General features: G+C 47.8%; 2 protein-coding genes across 2 annotated transcripts in view; one reads left to right on the top strand and one right to left on the bottom strand.

Moving 5' to 3' along the window:
- Positions 1-847: 847 nt before the first annotated feature.
- LHX6 (LIM homeobox 6) lies at positions 848-6,256 on the top strand. The gene is made up of 6 exons (XM_009892354.1): positions 848-857; positions 1,230-1,330; positions 1,415-1,510; positions 3,527-3,701; positions 4,420-4,493; positions 6,236-6,256. The coding sequence occupies exons 1-6, from the start codon at positions 848-850 to the stop codon at positions 6,254-6,256; spliced, it is 477 nt and encodes a 158-aa protein (XP_009890656.1).
- A 4,403-nt stretch (positions 6,257-10,659) lies between these two features.
- The window catches only part of MORN5 (MORN repeat containing 5), a 13,579-nt gene continuing 11,379 nt past the window's right edge, over positions 10,660-12,859 (bottom strand). The window contains exon 4 of the mRNA XM_009892353.1: positions 10,660-10,739. Coding sequence (XP_009890655.1) covers positions 10,660-10,739 — 80 coding nt within the window. The remainder of the gene's footprint in view (positions 10,740-12,859) is intronic.

Below are 12,859 nucleotides of genomic sequence, written 5' to 3'. Positions count from 1 at the left end.
TTCTGCCGGTGTGGACTGAGCCCCATGGTGTCAGGGCAGCACTGGGGCACAGGGCAAGTGTCCTGAATGGGTACCTGTGTCTAAGTGTCCCCTGGTTTTGAGAAAGGGATGGGATCGCTTTGGAGAGCTGCAGTTGCTGCAGAGTTGGAGGGCCACGCTCCCCCCCTCCAGTAATTACCCAGCAATTTCTTCTGCACATGAGGTTTTACATAGAAGAAAAATAAACAGATGTTGCTGAAGTCAGAGTCCCATTCATCATCCTAAAAGAACAAGTCAAACTATATGAGAAAGTCCTTCAACTCAAGCCAAGACAATCACAGCCCAGTCCAGCTTGCAGAGCGAGCGCCGGGTTGTGCAGGCGCATCCTGGGAGCAGGGTGAGCGCCAGCCCCGCTCCGGCATCCTCCCTCATCCATCACTCATCGGTGCTTCACCCGCACCGCCGAGAGCAGCCGGGCTGGGCATGACATGAGCAGCACCGGGGACCCTGGCGAGGAACAAGGGACCCCGGCTCTGGCCACCCTCCCTGCAGGCTCTGTAGCTGTGTGAGCACGGCTGGGCTCGCCCCAAGGCTGTGTTTGGCAAGTGGGTGGACAGTTTCCCCCTTGGCGCATCCCCCTTAGTGTGGTGGGGGCTCAGAGTGTGAGCGCCCCGAGGCCATGGGGATGGCGCTGCTCCTGCTGGTGTTCAAGGAGCCAGGAGAGGAGGAGGTCGGGGTGCCAGCAGGATTTGGGGCCAGGGAAAGGAGCAAAGAGCCCATTGAAACGCTCTGAGCAAATGAAACCACTGATGGAGACAGTGCCCGCAGGGGAAGACGGGGTCACGGGGAGCAGCACGGGGCAGGATTGATGGATGTTGGTGAGCCTGGCGCAGGCTGAGTCCCCTTCTGAGCCATTCGCTGGAGGATGTGGCCAAGTGGTGACTGTGAGTCAGGGCCAGGAGGACATCACCTCGAAATCCATCTTCTTGCTGCTATTTCCCCGTCCCTCATTCCCTGCATCTTCCACCAACTTGCTCCATTTTTCTTAATTTGATGGTAAACTCGGGGCGGACGATGTCTCCTGGAGGGGCTCTGCTCTTTCTGCTACTGCTCGCAGGAAGGGATGCCGCGGGTGCCCCACGCCACGATGGCAGTCACGTTGTCCCCCATTTGAGCGGCCGTTGCACGTGGGGGCAGCCGATGGGCAGGGGAGTTTCTGACCTGTGGTGCATGGGGCTTCTCTCTTGTAGGCAACGGGATCACGCTGGAGGGGGCTGTGCCCTCGGAGCAGGACAGCCAGCCGAAGCCGGCCAAGAGGGCCCGCACCTCCTTCACCGCCGAGCAGCTGCAGGTAGTGGGGCTGGGCCGGGGGGGACGGAGGGGCTGCGGCTCCCCGGCCTCATCCTGACCCCCTCTCCCTTCTCCTCTCCCCCAGGTCATGCAGGCACAGTTTGCTCAGGACAACAACCCCGACGCACAAACACTTCAGAAGCTGGCGGACATGACGGGGCTGAGTCGGAGAGTCATTCAGGTGAGGGGCAGCCGGGGGCGGGCAGGGTGCGGGTACTGTTGGCGGAGCAGGGCCGAGGAAGGGGGCAGAGGAGGTGCACCAAAAGGCCAGTGCTAGGCAGGGCTCATGTCCCTGTAGCCCATCGCTCCTGCACATCGACCCCAGGACTTGCCACATCCAGCAGCTTCGTGCTCCATCACTAGTGTGTCACCTTCTCCAGGTCCCGTAGCGACACCAGCACCAGTCTTTCTCTGTCTCCCTCGTGGGTTTTCTATTTGTTTTTCCCTCTTGTGATGCAATGAAAAAACCCCAAACCATACAGCCCCAGCCAGTCCCAATAAATTGCCGTGTGGGAAAGCTGCTGTTAGCCTGCCGCCCCAGAGCTCTGCGCTCTGCCCCGACAGCAGCCACCAGCACCGGCCGCGCTGGCGCTTCCCCTGCAGCCATCCTGCCAGGAGCAGGCAAAGCCGGCTGCTTCAGAGAGCGTTGGGATTGAGAAGTCTAAAGAAAAAGGGGTTTTTCAGCCCCAGGGGAAGCGATGGCAGGAAAGTCCCCACGCTTGTGCTGTTTGGGAGGGGAGGGAGAGCAGTGCTGTAGGGACTGAGAGAAATGCCCCCTCTGCAACTCCCAGCTCGCCGTCCCCGTAGACAGCCCAGCTTTGCTCCCTGGTGACATTTATAGTCTTCACTTTAATGTTCTGCTGACATACTTTCTGCATACAATAAAACCGTGAGTGATTAAAATAAATTCGGAGCTTTCATCCAGGATTGTTTTGCCAACGACACATTTAAAATTCGTGTGTGAAAATCTGGCTCGAGCCTCAGTTATTTAGATTCTTCATTTAGCTAAAGATCAAGCAGTCTGCACACTGGGCTATTTTTTATGTGGATATTTTTTAAAGGCCCTTTGAACAGGAAACAATTTGTCAAATGCCTACGACTGTGTCCTTCTCTGTGGTCCAGCATGTGCAGCCTCAGAGAGCTGATCTTCTCTCAGCCTTGGAGAAGATTTTTACTCCCAGCTATCTTTCAAAAATTAAAGCATAAGAAAGAAATCACCACATTAGCATAGAACCCCCTCCGTGCATGTATGAACTCTAGGATATAATCCCCTAACTATTCCTTCAATTAGAAGCAGTGAGATATGGTCAGAGGGCTCATACCTGCTGCTCAGCCGGAGCAGGGCTGTATCCCACAGTGCCCTCCTTTCTCAGCTTTAATGCTCTGCTGATGTGGTTTTTGAATGCAGTAAACCACATGTGATTAAAACAATATTGTTTTCATTGTTCCCGAAGTCACATCTTCTCCTAGTCTAAGCTCTAACTGGGTTTTGTCTCCCCTTGCCTCTTGCCTTGTCAGTGCTCACGCATTTCCCAGCTGATCTCAGACGTGCTCTTAGGCCAGCCGAGCTGGGGCTGACGGTTAAAGTCTAAATAAGACCTTGAAGGGTGCTCCCATCATTTGCTGTGGAAGCCATGCAGGGACGAGGCTTTCTGCCTGAGGGATGGATGAACCTAGCCAAGCTCGGGCACAGGGGCTGTTTCTGCCCGGCCGCTCCCCCGGCCAGTACGGTGCTGTTCCCGAGGGCTTTCACAGCCCGTCCAGCTCAGGGAGCAGCTTGCTGTTAAACTTATTTCAGTATGGAAAGGAATAGTGTGATCATTAACGTGAGTTTCTGCGTCACCTAGTCAGGGTGTTTCATTCAGTGACTCCTGCCACAAGCTTGAAAGTTTTAATTGCCCTAATAAAGAATGGTGTTGGTTTTGACAAAGAGAAATTAATAGTAGAGATGCCACTTTGGGCACCCTAATGTTTGTTCTGTCTTGAGACAAAACTCCTGCTCTACTGAGTGTAAAACAAAGCCATGGAAGCTGGTGGAATGCTGGTGATGTATTTCAGTGTGCAGATTTCTAAATTTGAGTCCTTCTTTTTTTTCTTAAATACTTGGAAGAGACACCCATCACAGGGTTTTGGTGAAGGACCACACTTTAGTCCAATTGTCTCTCCGTTGACACAGGTTTTGCTGCTTTTGTTTCAGGTTTGGTTTCAAAACTGCAGAGCCCGCCATAAAAAACACACCCCCCAGCACACGGTGCCGCCCTCGGGAGCCCCCCCGTCCCGCATCCCTTCTTCGCTCTCCGATGACATTCACTACTCGCCCTTCAGCAGCCCGGAGCGGGCCCGGATGGTGACGCTGCACGGATACATAGAAAGTAAGTGGCGGCTCGCAGGGTCCGGCAGCGGGGTGCTCGGGGATGGCAGGGCAGGGGGTGCTCCCCGGGAGCAGGCGGTAGCGCTGCCACACAGAGCGCTGTCAAAAACGCTCTTGTATTCCCTTACACGTCTGGTGCACGCGTTCCTCCTCCTCGTGATCTGATGAGCTTTGTCTTTGGGACTTTCTGAAGGGCTGTTTACTGGGAAGCCCCAGATGAGAGGAGGAGGAGAGAGGGGGCTGCTGCAGCCTCTTTTCCTCCATACCTCGTGCCCAGGAAAGTCACTGCCAGGGTTTTACCTGACTGGTCCTTGGCCCTCCTTGCGTTTTGTTTGTCATGGAGAAGAGGCATGAGTGTGCCCTGTTGAGCTCAGTGGTCAAGTGGTCTCCTTGCTGCTCACAAGATCAGAGTTGCTTTCTCTGACAGTTGCCCAGTGCCGGTGAATCATTTGCGAGTGGCGGACAGCTTTGGTCATGCCTGGACCTTTGGTGATGCCTGGATGGAGGTTTTTCCTCTGTGACTCTTGTGAAGCTTCTCCCCTCCCTCGCCCACGTGGGCCATGGTAAAACGTGGCTCCTGCTGCGCCTCTGCCTGATCCACCGGGCACTTCTTCTTCCACGCGTGTCCCGAGCTGCTCCCTGATGGAAGCCTGACCGTGCCGGTTGCAGGACGTGTGTTGTTTGTAGTAACAGAGGCTGAAGCCTCTTCTCATCCACAGGTCAGGTACAGTGTGGACATCCAGTGCACCTCAAAGCAGACATGGAAGGACCACTATCTAATAGGGGTGAGAAGGTAATTGTAGACCCTGTTTCAGGCTTTGGGGCCAAACCTCAACTGTAGCAAAGATTTTTGTGTACCATCATTGCCACTGCTGTCTCTTGTCAGCATCACTGCTTCTCCATGATCTCTGGCAGCTGCCGCCCTCTCATGTGTCTTTTCTTAATCGTGGTGGCCCTAGCCCAATGTACCAAGTGTTGGTCAAAATGGCATCGCTTTGTTCTTCACTAAGTACCCCTCGTTGTTGTGATGTGCCGGGATGCTGTGCCTGAGTTCACTGAAGGCTTTTGACATCCCCCTGCCTGAACTCCTCTCTCTCTGGTGTTTCCCCTTCCCGTGTGCAATGAGCTCCGTTCTCCGCTCCGTTCCTCAGCTGCCTGCATGCGTTGTCGGTGCAAACAGCGACTGGCAGTTAGCAATGGAGCAGGGGGGACCTTTGGCACGTGCTAACTTCTCAGTTTTCCATGAGTTATTAAGAAAGGTTCATTTCTTGGGGATTCCGGTATTGCTTAAAAAAATAACAACTGGCTGTTACAGTATCTGAAGTAGGAATGTTATTTCACAATGTCTGGCCAGGAAACAATATTGCATATTGATATTTTTCTGTTCAGCACTTAAAGTATCTGTCAGTTCTAACACACAGCTTATTTGGGGACAAGCCTTCTGAAATGTGCTTAGGCTCATAAGGTTTTATTCAGACGCCCAGTTTGAGCGGCTTTTGGCAACTTTTATTTGTTTTAGCTTTTGTCTTTACTGTTAGAAGTTCTCAGCATCTCTCTTAAATCTCTCTCTCTAGTGCAGCAATGGTAGCTTATTGAGCTCTGTTTCGATAAGCACAAGCAGGGACACAGCAAAGTTACTTTTTCAGTCTAAATGCTACCATTTTGTCATGGTCTCTGCACAGCAAGCTGGAGAGTTTTCAGAAAATATTATACAGTCCTGGTGCTGTCATTCAGAGCAACTTCACTGCGGCAAGTCGTTCCTGTGATTTCAACGTAGTTACTTGCTCGCAGCTGTTGCAGCACTGGGTTTTCAGGACATGGAGCTGCCCCCAACCAGCTCCTTTTCCGAACAATCACTTGCATGTTGAATTCCTGAAACCTGAAGCAGCCTTTTTTTTCCACATCCAACATTTTTTAAAAGCAGCGATAGCTGAGATCCTGGGAAAACACACATAAAGGCTAAGTCTCTGTTTCCCTCTGCCCGTGGGGCACACAGCCCCGCTCCTCTCGGGGTACCCAGCGCAGCTGCTGTGGGAGAACCGAGTCGGGACCAGCTCAGCGGCTGTTGCCCTGGCTGATGGCAAGGAGAGACGCTGTATTGGCAGAGCGGTGAGGTAGAGCGGTTTGAGGGATGCCTGTGCTGATTAGCAAGGAAGGTTGATAGAGTAAGGACTGTTGGCGATGGCCATCTTTCTTGGTAGCTGCCGTACCACAGAGCAAATCAATGCTGGTTTCAGTGTGTTGCCCAGTATGGTATAGTTTCACAGCTAAAGGTGTGCCCGGGGGCGCAGCCCTCTCTCAGGCTGTGTACTGCCACAGTCCTGTTACCTCTGCCCGTGCCTTCCCTGGCTGGCCCTGTTCCACAGGCAGACAGTGGTTCCAGAGAGGGTTTTTCCATGGGGAAGTGGCTGCCTGGGCACCCGTGGCAGCAGCGGGGCACACGTCTGCTCTGTTGGTCCCTGAATGCACGCGTGCATTGCGAGGGCTCTCTGTCTCTGAAAGCAGCTAATGCTCGATTCCCGTTTTTCCCACTAGGTCATCCTCTTTCAGTACTGACTGCGCGAACTCTTCCTCATCTGCCCATGGCGCTACCAGCACCACTGCCCCTCAGCCGCTGAAACACAGCGTCCAGCCCAAGGCAACTGTTATCAGTCATGCAGGAGAAACTCAGATTCAGCATTCTCAGTTATTTCCATTGACCAGCACCTAACATCCACTATTATTTCTCCAGCAACACTCTGTGTATGTGTGTGTTGAGTGCAGAGTTACATTTTTCACTTGTTTCTTGTGGACTTGTAGAATGACCGTGAGTCTCTCCAAGGCAATGCCAGACACAGTCAAAATTAGTGACTCTACTGTGCTTGCAAATCTTGCTCCCAAACCCACGGGAATATGAACAAAGCAGAACATGCTGAGTCTCAGGGGGGTCGATGATCACCTCTGAATATAAAGGAAGGAGGAATTTACGTGGTTTGGCCTGATTCTCTTTTTGCACCAGTGAAGCGCTGTTGGTTCCCGGACATCCCTCCTTATCTCCACTTGCATGTGTGAAATCTGAAATGGGCTTTTTTGGCTCAGCAACTTGATATATACACAGACCTTCCTGAGCCAAACTCGCGGGTAGCTGAGACTCCACTAAGTGGAAAACACGATGCCAGCTGGAAATAATAGGCAGTTTTTCTTCCTCAAAGTGCTTTAGAATCACATGTCCTTTGATTTACTTTAAGGTAAGTAAATCTTAGTGTTTTTCCCCCCATCTTATAGGAGGGGAAGCCGAGATGTCCTAAACTGAGAGGAACCATGGGGGTTGGTGGCAGAGCCAGGTTTAGCACCCTGAAGTTTTTGATTGCTGACTTGTTCTTAGAGCACTGAATATCTCTCTCCTCTCACAGCCATCTGCCAAAACTTCTTTTTTTTATTTTTTATTCTTGTTTTTTATTAACAAGCTACTTTATTTCCTTGGAGTCATATTGGATCACAAATGGGTGATTTCAGAATGTACCTACACAGAACTCTTAAGACACTCCGTACTCTGGGACTGGGAAATCCTCAATGGAAGCTGACCGTAAAGGTGTAGAAATGTTCTGCCCTGGTGCGGACCCAGGTTCAGTTAGTGGAAACAGTGGGGTAGCAATCAGAGGCCAGTTAAAAAGGCGAAAACTGCAGTAAGGCCGGCAGGAACAGTCGCTAGCTGAGTGGCCAGCAGCGTGATGGCATATTCCTTTATCTGGCAGCACCTCTCTGATTCCCTCTGCCCTCCTGTTGCTCTCCCCCGCTGGAGTATGGCCGAAGGCACAGCCTGGGAGGACTGCTGCTGGCGGGGCTGGCACCGCGGGGCTCATTGCAACAGCTAAGGAAGTGCTCAGCAGTCTGGCCCCAAATCAGGAAAAAAAACTCCGAAATGATTCTTCATTGACGGTAATAACAAAAAGTAAACAAGTAACCTTTGCCAGCCCTTCTCAGTTTGCACCAAGCCAAGAGCAGGTCTGTAACAAAAGCTCTCTCCGTGCAAGCACACGGGTCTGTCTTGCTGCTAAGTGTCTGTGAGGCCGCGTTTCCAAGAATGTGAATGCCTTCTATGAGCCACAGTTAGTGCGTAATATGACCGAACTGTGCCCGAGGAGCAGAAGACAGGAATCCATCCGTTACGTAACTTGTTTTTAATTCGGGCTGTAGATACTTGTATTTTTCTCTCTGGGAGATCCTGGATCAATCTCCAACGCGGGCCGGGTGGGCAGCCATCCCGCAGGTTTGGCCAGCCGGTATTGCACACGCGGCAAGCCTTCTCCTGACCGTGTCACCGATGGCTGGACACACGGCTCCAGCTACCCGTGGGGCACGCTCTGACCGCACGGGGAATGGCATAAGGAGATGTGGATGGCTGCTGAGGTGGCCACCAAGATCTCTTGGTTTGAGAAGTAACTGAGTACAAGCATGTATTGATATTTGTTGGAACAAATATATACATATTTTATATATATATACACAACACACACACCCTCCTCCATCTCTGTGTGAGTGTATATATTAAAATATATATATATATTAAAAAAAGTACAGAGAAAGAAAGAGAGTGATGGTAATACCTTGGACAGTTAGGCCAGTATTCTGTCTAATTGCAGCCAGCAGCTAGCAGCTCCTTCCCCAATTTAAAATAACATTTGACAGGAGAGAGTAAATTAAGTCTGCAAAGTATTGTCACCTCCTGACATGTGATTAACCATTTCCAGTGTGTAACCAGTGACAAGGCACTCCTGCGTGCCTGACCTTACTGGAACCACCGCTGCAGAAGTGTCATTTCGGGGAGGGGACAGTCACAAGTTGCACCCATTGCAGTCACTTTTCTCCTTGTTTGTAGCAATGAGCACAGGATGGGCATTCCCTTTGTTGGCTGTCGGTGGAGCGTTTGTAATCGCGAGGTTGAGGTGGATTGTTGTGTCCCCACGCAATAGCCTTGAGACGCTGGTGGTGGTCGGCAGGGTCACCAGGGTCCAACTTTCTTCTCTATTTTTGCTCATGCATCCTAACGACCGTTCAGTTGCGGAATTAGTGCCATAAACCAGCGGGTAGCTGTTTCATTTAAGACTGAAGGAGAGACTTTGGGCTGTAACTTGACCTGACATCCCACAGTACTTGCGATTTCCACAACTGTTTTGTTGAGAGAGAAAATGGTTTGATGCATTTATCTTTTGTCTCGGTGGTGCAATGAAAAGGGAAACTATCAAATATGTATCTGCTACATATCAGCGTAGTTACGGATCAAAAAAAACCCCATTTGTGAAATGTACTGTATATCAATGTTTTATAACTGATACCGCTGACAGGACCGGAGTGAAAGCAGGGGCCAAGGAGCGTAGGTGCTTCTCTCCAGTGGAAGGGGACTCACCGCGACCCGTGGGGTGAAGGGCCCCGCACAGACTCTGCTCCAGGGCACCTTCCCCCATAAGTAGCCAGGAGCAGCTTTGCTAATTCAGAAATCAGGCTCTGTTTATATTAAGCCCAAATTGTTTGCAAAAACTGGAAGCAATTCAGCTTGTGCAGTTTTAGAGCTAATTATGTGTATGGAAAATACTCAACTGTACCAAGAATGTAAGAAATCCTCTAATTTATTCAATACATTGTTTCACAACGTATTTCACACTGACTGTTGCCACTGAACCAAACCTTATCTCAGGTCATTTGCATTCATCTCCTGTCTGTAGATTAAAAAAAAATAAAATTAAAATAATTCTCATTTTCTTAGTTTATTCAGTAATTGCCAAATGGGTTCTGGTGCAGCAATGCAGACTCCACGTACTAAACTTTTCCAGTTGCTATTTACAAAACCTTTTGCAGATAAAATCCAATGAAGATATCCAGTGAAAGGCTTTTCACTCAAGTTTAATAAGGTAACTGAATATGGCTAGGGTCTGAAAGTGGAATGGTTTACAGTTTTATTACCGATTATTTTTGTTTTGGCTCATGCTGGTTAACCCCAATGCCCGAGCTAAAGGTGCTTACACAACTTACTAGTTGGGACGGGGGAGCGGGAACCAATCCTGCACTACTATCAGTGATATATCTGTAGGATGCCAACTATAGACACATCAGTTTTATTTCATCTGCCAATCATTTTGTTGTAGCATGTTGCAATTCTGCATGTCTTGGCTACAATGGTTAAAAAAAAAAATCTCTGAATGAGTGGACAGTCAAGACTAATATTTATTTTAAAAAAGTAAAACTAAATTGTAAGCACTTTTTTGTAAAACCAATGTCTGTTTTGTTACATACTTTTAATGTTGTGCTTTGTAAATGTCTTATTTGTGTAATAAATAAAGTTAATGCAAGTAGAAGTGCTGGCACTTACATCCAGAAAATGATGTAATTCCATTTTATTTTATTTTTAAATACTTTCTGGCTTACTAATCAAGCAGCAACCCACCCAGTTTTCCTCTTTTATTATTTTGTTAAACTCTGGCTTCAGGAGAGTTCAACAAACGTTCGTAGTAAATGGATATAATTTCCTAGTTAGCAAACCAGTCATTAAAGAATACCTCTGGTGTACATTATTACAATGATCAATCAATATCAAAGTACTGAGCAAAAAGAGAGGAAAGGAATTCACCAGGACAGCTAACTAAAATCTGGGAAAATAATGTTGATTAAGATGGATTTGAATGACTTCACTGAATCTGAGGCACTCTTTTTAACAAATTGTTTTCAGGCTTAATAACGTGTATATATACTACACTACACACCTCTCAGGAATATTATTGTGAGTACAGTCTGCTTTTTTTCCATGGCTTTTTCTCAGCATGACTGATTAAATGATTATTTCCATTTTTGTTTGTGCTGACAAAGATGACGACAAGATTATATTCCTGTAGAGGGAAAGGGTGAGACAAATCCACAAGGACAAACAGATTTATTGTGAATCAGATTACCTGCTTTGGAATATTATCGTCTGGCAAAAACTGTTTTCATGGTTTCGGTTTATGTTCAATCCTTTCATCCCAAGCTTTCCGGCAGGTCCGAACGATCCATTCGTGCTCATCATCATCTAAAAGGGAGATAAAGAAAACGCCAAATATCACCATGTCAGACCTGCTCTTTGCATCACTAGGGTCCAGCTCAAACAAGCAATTTTTCCTTTGGGAAATAAATCCATTTTTAGCCATTGGCATCTCTTAGAACACTTTTTTTTTTTGTTTGTTTCCTTAAAAGATTGTGTGCTGTTGTGTTGGAATTTGTCAAGGCAGGAGGTACTGGATCTATGGCAATGGCTCTGATTATTCATCTGTTTGATAAGATTAGCTTGGGCGGAGCTATGAGATTTACACATATATATTTTTGGTTTTGACTTTTTGGCAGTAGATGTGAAGGAGATATGTTGAAACTATCAGAAATGAAGATACACATTTTTAAAATTCTGTATTTGCATTGCTTGTTGGTCTATGAAAAGTGAAGGTGAAGAAAAATCTATAATCAAAACCTAGGTTCTTGTCTTCCAGCTTTTATTTCAGTGCTGTTTTTGAAATGTACATTATGACGGGTATCAATAAGCTGATATAGTGGCTGATAGACATATTTTAGACCATCTCCTGTGTCCCTTGTTAGTATTCATGTCTGTCATATTTATTCTCGGAGCATAATGACAGTCTTGAAAGAAAAAAATCAAAGATAATGCAGGGACAAACAACTGTCCAGCAAAGTTTGAATAGAAATTTTGTGTATGATTACAAAAAAATAAGTTGGCAAGTGTTAAGTTGTGGCTTCTTAATTCCAGGATTTTAAATAGTCTTGTCTCCAAAAAGTGTTCTGCAGCCTTTTCTTTTGTGGTTGTGTAGGGGAAGAGAGATCTGTGTAGCAGAACAGGAAAAACAAACTTCAAAAAGCCTCAAAAAAAATCAAAGTATTACTTGAAACAATACCTGTATTTATTTTTATATACATGAAATGTATTAGAGCTGCTTCTTGTGTTTACCACTGTCTTAGCAAATTCATATTAGCTGCTTGTGATGTGTGCGTCTAACCTGCCTCCATCTAAATTTTAAGGGGTTTGTAGCAGCCCTTATTACCTGAAAGAACAGATGATTGTAAGAAGGATGGAGCCGAGGGGGCTGTAGTCCCGGTGCCGTGACCATCGCTTGGCACAGCATGTAATCCCACCTACACACCGCTGCCCCGCACAGCTGAGTGCCCTGCTTAGGTGGGTCAAAAGAGATCAAGAAAGAAGTGTGTTGCTTGTAAGGAGACAAATTCTCATGGAGATCTTTTGACTGTACAGTTGCAAGGGAAAGTGACACAGTAGCATTTGGAATGCAAAAGGTAGGAAGGTCCTGGGAATGAAGTTGTGCTGATCCAAGAAGTGAAAGTTCACAGAAGGGTATGTGACAAAACAGGTCTAATGCAAGTCTTCAAGCTTGGGGGTTAATCTTATTGATTGCAGTGGGTTTTGAATCAAATCTGCTTTGTCTTCCATTTTTTTCTTCCTTTTTTTTTTTTTTTGCTTCCCTCCCCTTTTTCTCTCTGCTGGCCGAGTGAGTTGAGTGCACGCCTTCGCTCCCCCTGAGGTGCTGCTCGCACACAGCTCTGTTGGCATCCTGGCAAAAGCAGGCTTAAGAAAAGCGTGTGCCAAGGCATTTGTCCCTTCTCTGAAGGGCAGCACTCGTCTGCCACCCTTGACAACCGGTAGTCAGGAAGGCCGGTGAATCACGGGAGGTTTTCCCTAAGAGCCTGCTCTCCAGTTTGCTCTTTGCATACAGTCGTTGGTTTCCAAAGTGCTGGCTTTTGCCTACTGACCCTCTTCTCATTTCCCACTCGAGGGTGCTGGCTTGCAAAAGCTGGGGTTTGGTGGTGAGTGCCCACCTTTGAGCAGCGCCCCAGTGACGGTGAATGGGCTGGAGAACGCACTTGTACTGCCATTGTGCTGACAGCTCAGCCTGTAGGCTTGCTTTAATGACTGAAAAATGGTTACCGTTTGGATAGAATAGCTAAGTTCGGCTCTTTCAGTGTTTCACTGACATGATCTCTTTTTTATTCCCTATGCCTATGAATGAATAGGTCCATAACAAATGGCACGTTTCTTATTCAGGTATAAACTAGGAGAAAATAAATGCTGAAAAATATGCTAGAAGGGAAATTAAAAAGATAAGCACTGAACCTTGCTTAAAGACCACG

This window comes from Charadrius vociferus, unplaced genomic scaffold (genome assembly GCF_000708025.1).
Source record: "Charadrius vociferus isolate BGI_N301 unplaced genomic scaffold, ASM70802v2 scaffold549, whole genome shotgun sequence".
Classification (NCBI taxonomy): Eukaryota; Metazoa; Chordata; class Aves; order Charadriiformes; family Charadriidae; genus Charadrius; species Charadrius vociferus.
Note: the sequence above shows the minus strand (reverse complement) of the source record. Positions and strands in the feature narration are given on the sequence as shown.

Bases quoted from the DNA above. Each gene is read 5' to 3' on its own strand.
- LHX6 (XM_009892354.1), top strand. The intron at 1,331-1,414 runs GTAGTGGGGCTG...CCTCTCCCCCAG, and splicing joins TCACCGCCGAGCAGCTGCAG to GTCATGCAGGCACAGTTTGC. The intron at 1,511-3,526 runs GTGAGGGGCAGC...CTTTTGTTTCAG, and splicing joins TGAGTCGGAGAGTCATTCAG to GTTTGGTTTCAAAACTGCAG.